This window comes from Trachurus japonicus, chromosome 20 (genome assembly GCF_045865225.1).
Source record: "Trachurus japonicus isolate A0001 chromosome 20, Traja_1.0".
Lineage (NCBI taxonomy): Eukaryota > Metazoa > Chordata > Actinopteri > Carangiformes > Carangidae > Trachurus > Trachurus japonicus.
This window is the reverse complement of record NC_140926.1, coordinates 23598135-23617832: the sequence shown is the minus strand read 5'-3', so window position 1 is coordinate 23617832 and position 19698 is coordinate 23598135. Positions and strand designations below refer to the sequence as shown.

General features: G+C 41.5%; 3 protein-coding genes across 3 annotated transcripts; all 3 read left to right on the top strand.

Moving 5' to 3' along the window:
* The first annotated feature begins 1165 nt into the window (after positions 1 to 1165).
* LOC146966952 (NACHT, LRR and PYD domains-containing protein 1b allele 3-like) lies at positions 1166 to 2641 on the top strand. The gene has a single exon (XM_085763964.1). It carries the CDS (start codon positions 1166 to 1168, stop codon positions 2639 to 2641), a length of 1476 nt encoding a protein of 491 aa, XP_085620090.1.
* Positions 2642 to 8458: 5817 nt separating this feature from the next.
* LOC146966951 (uncharacterized) lies at positions 8459 to 9647 on the top strand. The gene has a single exon (XM_085763963.1). It carries the CDS (start codon positions 8520 to 8522, stop codon positions 9645 to 9647), a length of 1128 nt encoding a protein of 375 aa, XP_085620089.1. The 5' UTR covers positions 8459 to 8519.
* Positions 9648 to 15348: 5701 nt separating this feature from the next.
* LOC146966950 (uncharacterized) lies at positions 15349 to 17916 on the top strand. The gene is made up of 2 exons (XM_085763961.1): positions 15349 to 15462; positions 16493 to 17916. The coding sequence occupies exons 1-2, from the start codon at positions 15349 to 15351 to the stop codon at positions 17912 to 17914; spliced, it is 1536 nt and encodes a 511-aa protein (XP_085620087.1). The 3' UTR covers positions 17915 to 17916.
* Positions 17917 to 19698: the final 1782 nt, after the last annotated feature.

Below are 19698 nucleotides of genomic sequence, written 5' to 3'. Positions count from 1 at the left end.
TGTGTACAAAAAAGCAGAAGAGGAAGAGATCACAGACCACAAACTGATGGAGAATTTCCTGAATTTGATGAACAGAAGCTCAGTGGTGAGTCTGATATATATAATCATCTTTATTAGAGGATAAAACTTTGTGAGTTTGGTAGAAATGAAGTATACAGCCCTAATAACATTTGTATGTTAAATGTCAGTGAAAATGAACAATTGAATACTGTTGCATTACTTTAGAAATCCTGCCATGTCAATTTCTTAGTACTTAGAAGCCTCCTCATCTGTCTCCATTTGTGTTGAGTTTTTGTTATTTACATGAGCTAGTTAACATAGTAGAGCTAATATTCACACTAATATTACACTCTAGTTTAAGTTTTTTTTAGCTTTTAGTTACTCTTTAGTTGTGTGTTTCAAATAAACCAGCCACTGGGGTTATTGTTTGAGTCATTGGTGTTACACATCTCTGTGTTGGGTGAATGGGAGATTTTGATTCTACATCCTCTGTCTGACTTCAGGGTCTGGGAGCAGAAACACGCACGGCAGCCAAATAGAAACAGAAAGTCAGCGAGTTGCTGTAGGCTGAAGAAGGAGCTGAAAACATGGACAGGAAATGAACCCATGAATGACAGATGTGACCTTAAGACAGACCTGTGTCTCAGGGAGACAAACAACAACATCTTCCAGTCATCCTCTGGTTCTGCTGCTCATTCAGCTTCACTGACTCTGATTGTGACACAAACGCAGCAAAATGGCGTCAAATGTGAAACATAATGGAACAGAAAGAGGATCTTCCTGTTTTAGCGGGGTTGCCAGGCGGATCAGAGGTTTTCTGTCCAGGATTTGCAGAGGGGATTCTGCAAACTATGATCTTGATGAACCCTACACGTTACTCCCTACTCGTCACCGTTATAATGAAGGCGACTTGTGTGCCGGCAAAAAAAGACCTCATAATTATGAGTTTTCACCCGTCCGCGGAACTTTAACTCAAAAAAACAGAGGTTGTCCCTCACCACTTCATATAACTTCAAGTATTAGAGGCCAGTCTGATTGTCCTAACATAAAAACTTCAAGTATTAGAGGCCAGTCCGCTCGTCCTAACATAAAAACTTCAAGTATTAGAGGCCAGTCTGATCGTTCAGACATATTTTTATCTGACTGTGAAGCTCATTATCCCCCAATGAACCCAAGGTCTCGTAAAAATGTGTATCGTGAAAATATATACAAATCTATTGTCACTAAGAATGTAACTGTCCACAGTGAAAGAGTAAGTGCTAGAGCTCAGATTGTGCCTGTACCTGAAAGTGAGCCAGACGATGACTCTGTGCTGCTGATGGAAACTGAAGCATCTGCTACAGCTGCTAACTCCTCAGTCACAAACACCCTACCAGCCTTTCATCAGCTCCATAGCTCCTCTTCAAGTCCTGGTCTAAATAGAGACTCCAGCTGTTTGCTTCTTTCTCCATCACTTAGACAGGTAACTTCTGCTAACAACAAGACTTTAACACGAACTCAAAGTTTACCTGACATGTCGTTACCAACCAGCTATGAGGAGTTTACACCTGACATCACTGATGAAGACGACAATGAAAGCTACAGTTTCCAGTGCTCCCGTCCAGGCCTGTACCAGTGCAGAGTGACAGGCCTGCTGTTTGACATGGAGGGAGAAGGGACCGTGGTTTACAGCATGGTCCCCTGGAACAGGAGGCTACTGGCTCAACACCACAAGAAACCTGCAGGACCCCTGTTTGACATCAGATGTGTCCAGCAGTCTGTGTGTCAGCTTCACCTCCCACACTGTGAGATCAGATCCACAGGAGGATGTCGGTTCTTGTCAGTTGCTCATGTGAACGATGACAACACCGAGTTCATCACTCCTCAGAAGATAACAGACACTCATGTCATTATAAACATCACTGGCTTTTCTGGTTACGGTAACATCAAGGATGAAGACTCACCAGCTGACCCAGTCCGAGCCTTGGTTCTGCTGTTCTACAGACCCTCCACTGATCCTGATGATGAATCTCTGATCAATGTCTTGTTGCTACCAAAAAATGTTTCTCTGCAGGATGTGCAGCGCACCAGAAAGAAGTTAGTTGGGAACGAGAGGTACATAGAGACGTCTCCACACTGTAAACTGCAGCCAGATCAGCTGTACACCCTGTCCACTTGTCCTGAAGACGACTCGGTGCACGTTGAACCACAACAAGCTGAATTTTACAGTGATGACTACGACAACTTCTTCCCATCATTCCAGATCGCATTAGAAAAAATCATAAAACATATTAAGCTTGTTTTGAAAGACACCAACAGCTCCGTCTGTGTCTGGGAAAGAAGAGTTTGTCTTTCATTGACTGGGGTGAAAAGATCCTGTGAGCCAAGTCCTCTGAACAACAAGAAGCTGTTGGACACAAGGAGCAGCTTCATTGATGCAATATCAGAACCTGTTCTCAAGAGTCTGCTGGACAAACTGTTGGAGAGAAAGGTATTTACTGACTCTGAGGTGGAGTCAGTGGACAAGATGCAGAACAGAGGAGACAAAGCTCGTTTTATTATCGACACAGTGAGGAAGAAAGGTGAAGCTGCCAGTTCAGAGATGATTGAGTTTCTCTGTGAGGTCGACCCCTTCCTCTGTGAACATCTTGGGTTGATCTGAAGGCGAAGCTATAGGATGCTCCAGTGGCTCACACGTGGGCTGAGTCCTAACTGCAGCAGTCCATGATCGGATCCCTATATTCATAACATACTGGTGAGAGCAGACCGACCACCACCCGTTGCTTCACATTTCCTCACCCAAATCCAACCTGGTAACTACAGATGTGGCAACTGCCAACAATGCAATTCCACATACAAAACACACTCCTTTAACCACCCTCACTCTGGAAAGAGATTCCCCATTAAAAGCATCATCTCCTGTAAAACTAAAAATGTCATCTACGTGCTTCAATGTCCCTGTGGTCTCGCCTACATTGGGAAAACCACAAGACCTTTAAAAACGAGGATCACAGAGCACAGATGTGCTATCCGAAACCATGACCCGTCCAGTCCAGTTGCAGTTCACTTCACAGAAGCGCGTCACAGCGTTGCCTCATTAAAATATATTGGGATTGAATCAATCAAACTCCCTCGCAGAGGTGGCAATGTTGACACTTTACTCCTTAAGAGAGAACTATACTGGATATACACGTTAGACACCTTAACTCCCAAGGGTCTAAACGAGGACTTTAACATCAGACCTTTTATGTGATTTTTTGTGAGCTCATTTTGAGCTTTTTTGTTGGGGGCTTGGTGAAAAAGTTGAACATTGTGAAAGAGTCTGTGTAATATTTAAGATGATTCTCCCCTGATGTTATCTAGCATGAGGGTCGACTGTGACGGGTCTTGTTATTTGTTATTTCTTTGCTATCTTGTTATTTGTTATTTGCTATTTGCTATTTTCTATTGTTTACATTCTATTTTTGTGTGATATGTGGTTCCTGAGTTGTTCTGCGTATGATCATTGTAGTAGTTACTTCTCATGTTACACTTATCATGAGGGAGTCCTACTGTTTGGATTATATGCATATTTGGTCTTCTATACATTGTTAACTTTTCCATTTTTTGTGGTTGGATTGTTCCTTATCTAGCTCAAGGTTATAGGTAATTGAACTTTAAAATATGTTAAATCTTTAAACATGATTAAAATGTATAAAATGTAAATAATGTGATAACCTTGTCCTAGACTTTGAAAATTAGCCATCCTATTACTAGAGGCGCCTCTAATTCATTAGATCTGTATGACGGCCAGTCGGCCTGATGGGTGTTGGTCTATTTAATTATGATGGAGTTTTTGACTGATTTTTGTATGTTTTGGTTTTGCACAAGATGGGTTCTGATTTATACATTCCCTTTACCATGTGACCCTCAGGGGCAGGTTTAAAAACGGGGCGTCTGATGTGTATGAGTTAGTCTGATGAAGAGCTATGAGCTCGAAACGTTACTATTGATGTGCTAATAAATCTGCACATAAGGGAGCTGATGTGTGCGGTCTCCTTTTCTTGCTTTTCCTGTCTACAATTTTGAGGCCAGCACCTTTTGAACTGGATGTGCGCGACCGTGTACTCTTTGTTCATGATCGGATCCCACCCATGACCCTTGTGGCTGCATGTCCTGGTGCACTGGTACACTTGTCCAGACGTTATTCATAACCTTTGTATGCACTTCCAGTGTTCTTCCAGGTGAAGGTCTAAGGATATTGTTAAAAAGTGAATGCAAGTGATGGATTTACTGTACAAAGAAGTTAAAGATCATTGTATAACAACTATCATTTTGCAAATGAATAGGACAAGGCTTCAGTTGTTGTGGTCATTCAATTCTTGTCTAAAGCTACTGACGTCATCTGAGGTATCTTCCAGTAACAGTCAGCACTGCAGTGCCTTCAAAACCACAAACGAAGGTGCAGAGAGCAAAATTCAATTCAATTCTCAATGTGAAGCCGACCATCAGCCTTTGGTGACGATCTTTAAGAAGTCCATTCACACTGCCCCTGCCTGTCTCCAAAGAATGTTACTCTGATTTCAGAGCTATATCAATTTCATGTACAAAAAGGAAAACGCATGTACCTGGTTGACACACTCTCTAGAGCTCCGAAATGCACAAGCTTCTCAGCCTGTCACTGTCATTGCCATCTTCCCCTAAAAGATGAACTCACTGTGGACAATGGTGTCATCGTGAAATTTTTATGAATAGACTTATTTTACATTAACTGGTACAGAGCAGTATTACTTGTGTTTATTGTTTTTTTTGCTTTTGGAATCTGTTGCAAGTAGACTCAGTGTAAACACATTTCATAATTAAAGGATACATGCAGGCTGGTCTGTCTTGTCAAAGAAACTCAGTTTAAATGATGAATGTTTATTTTTTAGGATTAATAACTCAGCAAGAAAAGCCACAGTGTTTGCATCCACCTTGCATCCTAATTGCTTACCCATGGAGGGGCGCTGGGGCACTGGAGCCAGTCCTCTGATCTTTGCCGAGGGCGGCGTACACCCTGAACAGGTCAACAGTCAGTCACAAGGCTGACATACTATTTACAAAACTGAATTTGTATATTTCTAGTCTGTATTAAAGGAGAATTCCGGCCATTTTTGACCCCTAAATAGTTTTCTTGATGGTCACCCGGTGTTGGGGGAGCAAAAAACGGGACTAAAATGAATGCAAGAAAACTGGAGTTACACCATGGCTACCCGGCGCTCGGGATAGCGACAATGCTAACCTATGGGGGCAATTCTTTCAACTACAACAAACACTCAAATACAATCAAATATCTATGGTACATGACTCGAATCCATACGAGACACCACTGAACTCATATAGTGTACAGTATAAACAGTATAAACTGTCTCAGGTGAGTGACTACATGCAAAAACACAACGTTTATACTGTATTTATCATGTACCATAGATATTTGATTGTTTTTTGAGTGTTTGTTGTGGAATTCTCCTTTATGAGTAATAGTCCAGTAACACTATGTTATACATCCAGTATCCACCAGATGGTAATATTTTACCAGTGATACTACAGTGTGCTGAAGATGAGTCCCTTCAGTTGGGTCAATCCATGCCAGGTTTCAGGTTGAAGAGCATGGGAAGTTAAAAACGACCCTCACAGATTTCATTTCTCCACTAGATGGAGCTCACAAATCCCAGAGAGTTGATCTTCAGTACTGTGAAGAGGTTTTGGGCATTTCAGATGTTTAGATTCTTATCCATCACACAAGACCATCAGGAGGTAGATGACCAGAGCCATCATAAGAAGAACATAGAGTACTGTAACACATGGAGGATGGATGATTGATGAATTTGCAGTGCTTTTGTGTTTTTGCATCCGTTTCTCTTAAAGTAGCACAATCGCAAATTCCAATACTTTGTTCGGCCACTAGATGGGCCAGTGGTGCAGCGTATCAGATATAAACATCCTCGTCTTCTTTACATAGTGCTGTTCAGGAGGTGGGGCTGAGCGCCGGCCGGCTTGTTTCATAACAAAAAGGAATTCTGCATTTGCTCCACAGGCACTACACCATGACTATAATGTGTACAGATACTTATGGCTCCTCTGGATCTATTTATTGCATATTTCAGTTTTTTATTACTATTACTGCTGTATTTGCGATAGTGCTACTTTAAATTGCATTGAGTCGAGGCCCTAGGGCTCCTGTGAGTCTGGGATTAAATGAACAGACAGAAGAAGAATGACAGGTTCCTCAAGATGCTGAAACAAATGTACCAAGTACAGAAGGGCTGTAACTAAAAGCCAATGACTCATCTAAGACGAGTCAGTGTTTAATGTTTTCATCTTCTCCACATGAAATATTCTCAAACATGCCCGCACACATGTGCAGATAGAGAGTGTGAGAATATGGGAGACTCTTGAGAAAAGACTCTATATTTCATCAATGAAGCCTCTCTCAGTTGAGGAGAGATTCAGAGGACATGGCCCACAGAAGCTTTTCACTGAAATCGACAGACAAATTTGTCTTTTCCAGACACAGTGGGAACTGTTGGTGTCTCTCAAAAATACATTTTATGATTTTTACTATAATCACCTGGAGTGATGGAACATAGCTTGAGGAAAAACTGACAGATCATTTTTGCAGTTCTGTTTTAGCATTTTGATCACAGAAGTATCCATTATGCATAAAACATGGAACATTTATAGGTAAAAAAAAAAAAAAAAATCTTAAAAATAAACTTTGGCAAGTTCTCTGTAAACAAACTGTGAGATCAAAGGAGATGCCTCAAAAGAGCCTCTCTCAAGGTTAAAGCTTTGTGGCATTCAATCATTTTTGATTTTCACTCAGTCTCAGCTGCTGTTTCTGTCCTGAACTGATCCATTGTTGTACTGTGGATCACTGTCAGTAGAGGGAGTCCTAACAACAAGGACCACAGAGACATTTAGAGTTGACACACCCTTACTGAGATGGTGGAGACATCCGAGCAAAAGCACCTGCCCTCATGAGCACCTTACGACAATATTGTGGGATAAATGAATATTGAACCTATCTATATTTTGTGTAGATAGCCTACACCTTATGTAAAAGGAAGTATAAGTGAAATAGACAGTGGGATGAACACATCTGTTCTTATAATATGGATCTGAAGAACTGTCAGATGACAAAAAAGCAGAAGAGGAAGCGATCACAGACCACAAACTGATGGAAAATTTCCTGAATTTGATGAACAGAAGCTCAGCAGTGAGTCTGACCATCAACTGATATATAATCATCTTTATTAGAGGATAAAACTTTGTGAGTTTGGTAGAAATGAAGTATACAGCCCTAATAACATTTGTATGTTAAATGTCAGTGAAAATTAACAATTGAATACCCTTCCATTACTTTAGAAATCCTGCCATGGAAAACACAAATGTCAGTGTCTTAGTACTTAGAAGCCTCCTCATCTGTCTCCACTAATGTTTGTGTTGAGTTTTTGTTATTTACATGAGCTAGTTAACATAGTAGAGCTAATATTCACACTAATATTACACTCTAGTTTAAGTTTTTTTTAGCCTTTAGTTAGTTGTGTGTTTCAAATAAACCGGCCACTGGGGTTATTGTTTGAGTCATTGGTGTTACACATCTCTGTGTGGGGTGAATGGGAGATTTTGATTCTACATCCTCTGTCTGACTTCAGGGTCTGGGAGCAGAAACACGCACGGCAGCCAAATAGAAACAGAAAGTCAGCGAGTCGCTGTAGGCTGAAGAAGGAGCTGAAAACATGGACAGGAAATGAAGCCATGAATGACAGATGTGACCTTCAAGACAGACCTGTGTCTCAGGGAGACAAACAGCAACATCTTCCAGTCATCCTCTGGTTCTGCTGCTCATTCAGCTTCACTGACTCTGATTGTGACACAAACGCAGCAAAATGGCGTCGAATGTGAAACAAAATGGAACAGAAAGAGGATCTTCCTGTTTTAGCAGGGTAGCCAGGCGGATCAGAGGTTTTCTGTCCAGGATTTGCAGAGGGGATTCTGCAAACCATAACCCTAACCAAATGATTTTACCAATGGGAGCTGGGGGCTACCGTTATAGTATTGATGACTATGGTATGTGCTTAGGTAGTAGTACAGAGTTTGGCTCTGCACATTTGGGAGACTGGCCTCTTCGTACTTGCATATTGTCAATGGGCGCATATTCCTCATTTAACTCAATGTCTCGTGAAAATGTTTATCATGAAAATATATACGGTTCTGTCACTCAGAATGTTACTTCCCATAGCGACGGAACAAGAGTAAGTGCTAGAGCTCAGATTGTGCCTGTACCTGAAAGTGAGCCATACGATGACACATATGAGCTGCTGTTGGAAACTGAAGCATCTGCTACAGCTGCTAACTACTCAGTCACAAACACCCTACCAGCCTTTCATCAGCTCCATAGCTCCTCTTCAAGTCCTGGTCTAAATAAAGACTCCAGCTGTTTGCTTCTTTCTCCATCACTTAGACAGGTAACTTTTGCTAACAACAAGACTTTAACACGAACTCAAAGTTTACCTGACATGATGTTACCAACCAGCTATGAGGAGTTTACACCTGACATCACTGATGAAGACGACAATGAAAGCTACAGTTTCCAGTGCTCCCGTCCAGGCCTGTACCAGTGCAGAGTGACAGGCCTGCTGTTTGACATGGAGGGAGAAGGGACCGTGGTTTACAGCATGGTCCCCTGGAACAGGAGGCTACTGGCTCAACACCACAAGAAACCTGCAGGACCCCTGTTTGACATCACATGTGTCCAGCAGTCTGTGTGTCAGCTTCACCTCCCACACTGTGAGATCAGATCCACAGGAGGATGTCGGTTCTTGTCAGTTGCTCATGTGAACGATGACAACATCGAGTTCATCACTCCTCATAAGATAACAGACACTCATGTCATTATAAACATCACTGGCTTTTCTGGTTACGGTAACATCAAGGATGAAGACTCACCAGCTGACCCAGTCCGAGCCTTGGTTCTGCTGTTCTACAGACCCTCCACTGATCCTGATGATGAATCTCTGATCAATGTGTTGTTGCTACCAAAAAATGTTTCTCTGCAGGATGTGCAGCGCACCAGAAAGAAGTTAGTTGGGAATGAGAGGTACATAGAGACGTCTCCACACTGTAAACTGCAGCCAGATCAGCTGTACACCCTGTCCACTTGTCCTGAAGACGACTCGGTGCACGTTGAACCAACACAAGCTGAATTTTACAGTGATGACTACGACAACTTCTTTCCATCATTCCAGATCGCATTAGAAAAAATCATAAAACATATTAAGCTTGTTTTGAAAGACACCAACAGCTCCGTCTGTGTCTGGGAAAGAAGAGTTTGTCTTTCATTGACTGGGGTGAAAAGATCCTGTGAGTCAAGTCCTCTGGACAACAAGAAGCTGTTGGACACAAGGAGCAGCTTCATTGATGCAATATCAGAACCTGTTCTCAAGAGTCTGCTGGACAAACTGTTGGAGAGGAAGGTGTTTACTGACTCTGAGGTGGAGTCAGTGGACAAGATGCAGAACAGAGGAGACAAAGCTCGTTTTATTATCGACACAGTGAGGAAGAAAGGTGAAGCTGCCAGTTCAGAGATGATTGAGTTTCTCTGTGAGGTCGACCCCTTCCTCTGTGAACATCTTGGGTTGATCTGAAGGCGAAGCTATAGGATGCTCCAGTGGCTCACACGTGGGCTGAGTCCTAACTGCAGCAGTCCATGATCGGATCCCTATATTCATAACATACTGGTGAGAGCAGACCGACCACCACCCGTTGCTTCACATTTCCTCACCCAAATCCAACCTGGTAACTACAGATGTGGCAACTGCCAACAATGCAATTCCACATACAAAACACACTCCTTTAACCACCCTCACTCTGGAAAGAGATTCCCCATTAAAAGCATCATCTCCTGTAAAACTAAAAATGTCATCTACGTGCTTCAATGTCCCTGTGGTCTCGCCTACATTGGGAAAACCACAAGACCTTTAAAAACGAGGATCACAGAGCACAGATGTGCTATCCGAAACCATGACCCGTCCAGTCCAGTTGCAGTTCACTTCACAGAAGCGCGTCACAGCGTTGCCTCATTAAAATATATTGGGATTGAATCAATCAAACTCCCTCGCAGAGGTGGCAATGTTGACACTTTACTCCTTAAGAGAGAACTATACTGGATATACACGTTAGACACCTTAACTCCCAAGGGTCTAAACGAGGACTTTAACATCAGACCTTTTATGTGATTTTTTGTGAGCTCATTTTGAGCTTTTTTGTTGGGGGCTTGGTGAAAAAGTTGAACATTGTGAAAGAGTCTGTGTAATATTTAAGATGATTCTCCCCTGATGTTATCTAGCATGAGGGTCAACTGTGACGGGTCTTGTTATTTGTTATTTCTTTGCTATCTTGTTATTTGTTATTTGCTATTTGCTATTTTCTATTGTTTACATTCTATTTTTGTGTGATATGTGGTTCCTGTGTTGTTCTGCGTATGATCATTGTAGTAGTTACTTCTCATGTTACACTTATCATGAGGGAGTCCTACTGTTTGGATTATATGCATATTTGGTCTTCTATACATTGTTAACTTTTCCATTTTTTGTGGTTGGATTGTTCCTTATCTAGCTCAAGGTTATAGGTAATTGAACTTTAAAATATGTTAAATCTTTAAACATGATTAAAATGTATAAAATGTAAATAATGTGATAACCTTGTCCTAGACTTTGAAAATTAGCCATCCTATTACTAGAGGCGCCTCTAATTCATCAGATCTGTATGACGGCCAGTCGGCCTGATGGGTGTTGGTCTATTTAATTATGATGGAGTTTTTGACTGATTTTTGTATGTTTTGGTTTTGCACAAGATGGGTTCTGATTTATACATTCCCTTTACCATGTGACCCTCAGGGGCAGGTTTAAAAATGGGGCGTCTGATGTGTATGAGTTAGTCTGATGAAGAGCTATGAGCTCGAAACGTTACTATTGATGTGCTAATAAATCTGCACATAAGGGAGCTGATGTGTGCGGTCTCCTTCTCTTGCTTTTCCTGTCTACAATTTTGAGGCCAGCACCTTTTGAACTGGATGTGCGCGACCGTGTCTACTCTTTGTTCATGATCGGATCCCACCCATGACCCTTGTGGCTGCATGTCCTGGTGCACTGGTACACTTGTCCAGACGTTATTCATAACCTTTGTATGCACTTCCAGTGTTCTTCCAGGTGAAGGTCTAAGGATATTGTTAAAAAGTGAATGCAAGTGATGGATTTACTGTACAAAGAAGTTAAAGATCATTGTATAACAACTATCATTTTGCAAATGAATAGGACAAGGCTTCAGTTGTTGTGGTCATTCAATTCTTGTCTAAAGCTACTGACGTCATCTGAGGTATCTTCCAGTAACAGTCAGCACTGCAGTGCCTTCAAAACCACAAACGAAGGTGCAGAGAGCAAAATTCAATTCAATTCTCAATGTGAAGCCGACCATCAGCCTTTGGTGACGATCTTTAAGAAGTCCATTCACACTGCCCCTGCCCGTCTCCAAAGAATGTTACTCTGATTTCAGAGCTATATCAATTTCATGTACAAAAAGGAAAACGCATGTACCTGGTTGACACACTCTCTAGAGCTCCGAAATGCACAAGCTTCTCAGCCTGTCACTGTCATTGCCATCTTCCCCTAAAAGATGAACTCACTGTGGACAATGGTGTCATCGTGAAATTTTTTTGAATAGACTTATTTTACATTAACTGGTACAGAGCAGTATTACTTGTGTTTATTCTTTTTTTTGCTTTTGGAATCTGTTGCAAGTAGACTCAGTGTAAACACATTTCATAATTAAAGGATACATGCAGGCTGGTCTGTCTTGTCAAAGAAACTCAGTTTAAATGATGAATGTTTATTTTTTAGGATTAATAACTCAACAAGAAAAGCCACAGTGTTTGCATCCACCTTGCATCCTAATTGCTTACCCATGGAGGGGCGCTGGGGCACTGGAGCCAGTCCTCTGATCTTTGCAGAGGGCGGCGTACACCCTGAACAGGTCAACAGTCAGTCACAAGGCTGACATACTATTTACAAAACTGAATTTGTATATTTCTAGTCTGTATTAAAGGAGAATTCCGGCCATTTTTGACCCCTAAATAGTTTTCTTGATGGTCACCCAGTGTTGGGGGAGCAAAAAACGGGACTAAAATGAATGCAAGCAAACTGGAGTTACACCATGGCTACCCGGCGCTCGGGATAGCGACAATGCTAACCTATGGGGGCAATTCTTTCAACTACAACAAACACTCAAATACAATCAAATATCTATGGTACATGACTCGAATCCATACGAGACACCACTGAACTCATATAGTGTACAGTATAAACAGTATAAACTGTCTCAGGTGAGTGACTACATGCAAAAACACAACGTTTATACTGTATTTATCATGTACCATAGATATTTGATTGTTTTTTGAGTGTTTGTTGTGGAATTCTCCTTTATGAGTAATAGTCCAGTAACACTATGTTATACATCCAGTATCCACCAGATGGTAATATTTTACCAGTGATACTACAGTGTGCTGAAGATGAGTCCCTTCAGTTGGGTCAATCCATGCCAGGTTTCAGGTTGAAGAGCATGGGAAGTTAAAAACGACCCTCACAGATTTCATTTCTCCACTAGATGGAGCTCACAAATCCCAGAGAGTTGATCTTCAGTACTGTGAAGAGGTTTTGGGCATTTCAGATGTTTAGATTCTTATCCATCACACAAGACCATCAGGAGGTAGATGACCAGAGCCATCATAAGAAGAACATAGAGTACTGTAACACATGGAGGATGGATGATTGATGAATTTGCAGTGCTTTTGTGTTTTTGCATCCGTTTCTCTTAAAGTAGCACAATCGCAAATTCCAATACTTTGTTCGGCCACTAGATGGGCCAGTGGTGCAGCGTATCAGATATAAACATCCTCGTCTTCTTTACATAGTGCCATTCAGGAGGTGGGGCTGAGCGCCGGCCGGCTTGTCTCATAACAAAAAGGAATTCTGCATTTGCTCCACAGGCACTACACCATGACTATAATGTGTACAGATAGTTATGGCTCCTCTGGACCTTTTATTGCATATTTCAGTTTTTTATTACTATTACTGCTGTATTTGTGATAGTGCTACTTTAAATTGCATTGAGTTGAGGCCCTAGGGCTCCTGTGAGTCTGGGATTAAATGAACAGACAGAAGAAGAATGACAGGTTCCTCAAGATGCTGAAACAAATGTACCAAGTACAGAAGGGCTGTAACTAAAAGCCACTGACTCATCTAAGACGAGTCAGTGTTTAATGTTTTCATCTTCACCACATGAAATATTGTCAAACATGCCCGCACACATGTGCAGATAGAGAGTGTGAGAATATGGGAGACTCTTGAGAAAAGACTCTATATTTCATCAATGAAGCCTCTCTCAGTTGAGGAGAGATTCAAAGGACATGGCCCATGGAAGCTTTTCACTGAAGTCGAACGACAAATTTGTCTTTTCCAGACACAGTGGGAACTGTTGGTGTCTCTCAAAAATACATTTTATGATTTTTACTATAATCACCTGGAGTGATGGAACATAGCTTGAGGAAAAACTGACAGATCATTTTTGCAGTTCTGTTTTAGCATTTTGATCACAGAAGTACCCATTATGCATAAAACATGGAACATTTATAGGTAAAAAAAAAAAAAATCTTAAAAATAAACTATGGCAAGTTCTCTGTAAACAAAATGTGAGATCAAAGGAGATGCCTCAAAAGAGCCTCTCTCAAGGTTAAAGCTTTGTGGCATTCAATCATTTTTTATTTTCACTCAGTCTAAGCTGCTGTTGCCGTCTTGAACTGATCCATTGTTGTACTGTGGATCACTGTCAGTAGAGGGAGTCCTAACAACAAGGACCACAGAGACATTTAGAGTTGACACTAGGGATGAGCGAGTACAGCATTATCTGTATCTGTATCTGTATCTGTATCTGTTAACCATATGAATTATCTGTATCTGTATCTGTACTCGGAGTGGGCGGGGCCTAAACCGGAAGTGGGCGGGGTTTAACCCAGAAGTGGGTCCGGTTGTCTTGAAATGGGCGAGGCTATAACCGGTATGTTATTTTAAGCATGCAATTGATATGGATTGATCAGAAATTGTTATATTTATTGCTGATTAGAAAACTATTTACAGGACAGCATCAGCATTGAGCTTCAGATCAATGGTTTTGATCATGATAGCAAACAAACTATTTAGCCTACACAACAAGTTTTGCAACAATGAATACAACACATGTGGTTGCAATTATTAAGTAAAATGTAATGAACAAGAGTTTTCATACTCAACATAACTTTCTTTTTTTATTTTAATTTTTTTTTAAATGATCAGTGTGATTTTTAATTTTTAACTTTATTTTATTTCCACACCAGGTGTGTGTGTGTGTGTGTGTGTGTGAGTAAGAGAGAGACAGCGACAGCTGAATGTCAGCTACTCTCTCTGTATCACTCATTATTCTGTATCACTGATCATGAGAGAGAGAGGAGGGGGGAGAGAGAGAGTTTGTGTGTGTTTTGTAATAGGCCTATTATTTATAGCCTACCACTACTATTTTTTTTAAAGAAATACAGCAAGAAAGTGTCAGACACTCAGCGCGTGAACTGATTAGCGCCAGCTGACGGTTTAAAAAAAAAAAAAAACTCCGACGAACGGCGGAGGGAGAGCCCGTGTGTGAAAAAAAAAAAAAAATCTCCGACAGGCAGAGACGCAACGCGAGTCGGCACCACGTCTGAACGAACCCACGTTTACCAGAACTCTACTGGTTCATAAGTAAGTTACTGAAGTAATAACAAAGCTGAAGCTGAAGAAACCCTAAACGTTAAGGGAGAAGACCCACGAACCTGAGAGACTGAGGGAGAGACAGACAGGTGTCAGCTGTTCTGTGTGTGAGTGATCAGAGCGGGACACAGCAACACACCTGCATGTGTGTAGGGGAGGGGCTGTGGCCTATCACAGAACGTAGACACAGCCAGCTACCCAATGAGGATTTTCATTCAATCTTTTTTTTTTTTTTCCGAGCACAGATATTGACTCGTATTACTCGTATAATACTCGTACTCGGCAAAAGTGCTTGGCTTGATCCGTACCGGATACTCGTTTCAGCCGAGTATCCGGCTCAACTCTAGTTGACACACCCTTACTAGCAAAAGTACCTGCCCTCATAAGCACCTTACGACAATATTGTGGGATAAATGAATATTGAACCTATCTATATTTTATGTAGATAGCCTACACCTTATGTAAAAGGAAGTATAAGTGAAATAGACAGTGGGATGAACACATCTGTTCTTATAATATGGATCTGAAGAACTGTCAGATGACCAGTGTGTACAACAAAGCAGAAGAGGAAGAGATCACAGACCACAAACTGATGGAAAATTTCCTGAATTTGATGAACAGAAGCTCAGCGGTGAGTCTGACCATCAACTGATATATAATCATCTTTATTACAGGATAAAACTTTGTGAGTTTGGTAGAAATGAAGTATACAGCCCTAATAACATTTGTATGTTACATGTCAGTGAAAATGAACAATTGAATACCCTTCCATTACTTTAGAAATCCTGCCATGGAAAACACAAGTGTCAATGTCTTAGTACTTAGAAGCCTCCTCATCTGTCTCCATTTGTGTTGAGTTTTTGTTATTTACATGAGCTAGTTAACATAGTAGAGCTAATATTCACACTAATATAACACTCTAGTTTAAGTTTTTTTTAGCCTTTAGTTACTCTTTAGTTGCATGTTTCAAATAAACCGGCCACTGGGGTTATTGTTTGAGTCATTGGTGTAACACATCTCTGTGTTGGGTGAATGGGAGATTTTGATTCTACATCCTCTGTCTGACTTCAGGGTCTGGGAGCAGAAACACGCACGGCAGCCAAATAGAAACAGAAAGTCAGCGAGTCGCTGTAGGCTGAAGAAGGAGCTGAAAACATGGACAGGAAATGAAGCCATGAATGACAGATGTGACCTTAAGACAGACCTGTGTCTCAGGGAGACAAACAACAACATCTTCCAGTCATCCTCTGGTTCTGCTGCTCATTCAGATTCACTGACTCTGATTGTGACACAAACACAGCAAAATGGCGTCAAATGTGAAACATAATGGAACAGAAAGAGGATCTTCCTGTTTTAGCAGGGCTGCCAGGCGGATCAGAGGTTTTCTGTCTAGGATTTGCAGAGGGGATTCTGCAAACTATGATCTTGATGAACCCTACATGATAGTCCCTACTCGTCACTGTTATGATGAAGGGGCTAGGGGCTCAAACCTTGATAGTCTTGACTTTTTGTGCTATGGTAGTCCTACAGTGTTTGGATCTGCCCATTTGGGAGACTGGCCTTACATATTGCCATTGGACTGTGGGGCTAACTTTTCCCCATTGAACTCAAGGTCTCGTGAAAATGTTCATCATGAAAATATATACGGTTCTGTCACTCAGAATGTTACTTCCCATAGCGACGGAACAAGAGTAAGAGCTAGAGCTCAGATTGTGCCTGTACCTGAAAGTGAGCCACACGATGACACATATGAGCTGCTGTTGGAAACTGAAGCATCTGCTACAGCTGCTAACTCCTCAGTCACAAACACCCTACCAGCCTTTCATCAGCTCCATAGCTCCTCTTCAAGTCCTGGTCTAAATAAAGACTCCAGCTGTTTGCTTCTTTCTCCATCACATAGACAGGTAACTTCTGCAAACAACAAGATTTTAACACGAACTCAAAGTTTACCTGACATGTCGTTACCAACCAGCTATGAGGAGTTTACACCTGACATCACTGATGAAGACGACAATGAAAGCTACAGTTTCCAGTGCTCCCGTCCAGGCCTGTACCAGTGCAGAGTGACAGGCCTGCTGTTTGACATGGAGGGAGAAGGGACCGTGGTTTACAGCATGGTCCCCTGGAACAGGAGGCTACTGGCTCAACACCACAAGAAACCTGCAGGACCCCTGTTTGACATCACATGTGTCCAGCAGTCTGTGTGTCAGCTTCACCTCCCACACTGTGAGATCAGATCCACAGGAGGGTGTGAGTTCTTGTCAGTTGCTCATGTGAACGATGACAACACCGAGTTCATCACTCCTCATAAGATAACAGACACTCATGTCATTATAAACATCACTGGCTTTTCTGGTTACGGTAACGTCAAGGATGAAGACTCACCAGCTGACCCAGTCCGAGCCTTGGTTCTGCTGTTCTACAGACCCTCCACTGACCCTGATGATGAATCTCTGATCAATGTGTTGTTGCTACCAAAAAATGTTTCTCTGCAGGATGTGCAGCGCACCAGAAAGAAGTTAGTTGGGAACGAGAGGTACATAGAGACGTCTCCACACTGTAAACTGCAGCCAGATCAGCTGTACACCCTGTCCACTTGTCCTGAAGACGACTCGGTGCACGTTGAACCACAACAAGCTGAATTTTACAGTGATGACTACGACAACTTCTTTCCATCATTCCAGATCGCATTAGAAAAAATCATAAAACATATTAAGCTTGTTTTGAAAGACACCAACAGCTCCGTCTGTGTCTGGGAAAGAAGAGTTTGTCTTTCATTGACTGGGGTGAAAAGATCCTGTGAGTCAAGTCCTCTGAACAACAAGAAGCTGTTGGACACAAGGAGCAGCTTCATTGATGCAATATCAGAACCTGTTCTCAAGAGTCTGCTGGACAAACTGTTGGAGAGAAAGGTGTTTACTGACTCTGAGGTGGAGTCAGTGGACAAGATGCAGAACAGAGGAGACAAAGCTCGTTTTATTATCGACACAGTGAGGAAGAAAGGTGAAGCTGCCAGTTCAGAGATGATCGAGTTTCTCTGTGAGGTCGACCCCTTCCTCTGTAAACATCTTGGGTTGCTCTGAATACAAACTGTGGCTCACACATGGGGTGAGTCCTAACTGCAGCAGTCCATGATTGAATCCCATGACCCTTGTGGCTGCATGTCCTGGTGCACTGGATCGCAGCCTCTCATTGCGTCCTGCGTGCAATCACTTTATTCATAACCTTTGTATTCATTTCCAGTGTTCTTCCAGGTCAAGGTCCAAGGATATGGTCAAAAAGTGAATGCAAGTGATGGATTTGCACAAAGAAGTTAAAGATCATTGGATCAGAAATAGCATTTTGCAAATTAATAGAACAAGGCTTCTTCAGCTGTTGTGGTCATTCAACTCACTTGTCTAAAGCTACTGACGTCATCCACATCTGAGGTATCTTCCAGTAACAGTCAGCACTGCAGTGCCTTCAAAACCACAAACAAAGGTGCAGAGAGCAAAGGGTGTTTCCTGTTGATGATGCTGGGTGAACTTCTTAGAACATGCTCTTTAATTTCCTGGGGCTGTTTGACAGACTAAACATGAGAGGTTTTATATGACTGTCAGTTTGATGGAGCTGGACTCTATGAGACTCTAGCTTGTATCACCTCCGCGGCCATAATACAGTGCAGGGGTGTGCAAAACAAAATTCCCAGTGAATGAAATAGGTATAAGTCATATTCATACTCCTCTTTTAACTGCCTTTGTTTTATTCCCCCACCCATGTCACAGATGTTACTGTTATGATTTATTCAACCCCTCTTATATTTTATCCCCCCCCCCCCCTTTTTTTTTCTCTCATTCCGAATGGTCTGAATATACTGAAGAGAAGTAAATGTAGCCTAGGTGATTGAGAGATGGTCATTGGACCAGGCTTGTTGACTCTTCTCTTTTCGCGCTATAGGTGGAGGAGAACAGGATTAAATGTTTCCAAATGTTAAAATGTTGCATTTCATTGTGAGCGGGCAGAATGATGCTTCAATTTATCCCAATTTAACTCTCTGTGTTATGTGTGTGTGTGTGTGTGTGTGTGTGTGTGTGTGTGTGTGTGTGTGTGTGTGTGTGTGTGTGTGTGTGTGTGTGTGTGTGTGTGTGTGTGTGTGTGTGTGTGAGTGAGTGTGTGTGTAGTTGGGGTGATTCATGAATGTATTCATGACCTTTCATTCATGTTTTGTTTTTTGTCTTTGTTTTGTTTTTTCTTGCTGTTGTTGTTGTTGTTGCTGTTGTTGCTGTTCCTGTTTGTTATCTTTGTTGTTCATTATGTAAAATTAAAAAAAAAGTATTTAAAAAAATATTCATACACCTCGCATTGTTCCCTGTTTGTGGTCTGTGATAAATCTTGGGAAATACACAGACAGGTACAAACCTCCAATGGACTCATCAATGGACTATCACTCTGAGTCATCACTGGTGACAAAAAATTGTGATTATCTGGGACACAGTTTTAGCAAAAGTGCTTTTAGTTTCTCCATTGCATATACCTGAAACAATTTACAATACACTTAAACTCAGTATAATTGTTACGTTGGGCCAGTGCAAAACTATGATTAACAGTGTCTATAATTTTGAACTTTAATGATGTTTGATCTATGTTTTGTGTTGTTTTTTCCTGGATGTGCTTTGTGTTTTTGACTGTTTAATGTTATTTCTTTTTCTCTGTGCTCTCCACATAATTGAAAATGAGTGTCTGCCCTCAAAGATTCCTCAAAATTGAAATAAAAGCTGAATGAAAATGAATTGAATAACAGATCAGATCTGAGATCAATGGTGTGTCGTCCCCTGCTGGTCAAATGGAGGAAATGTCAAAAGATGCAGAGAATATTACTTTATCAGCT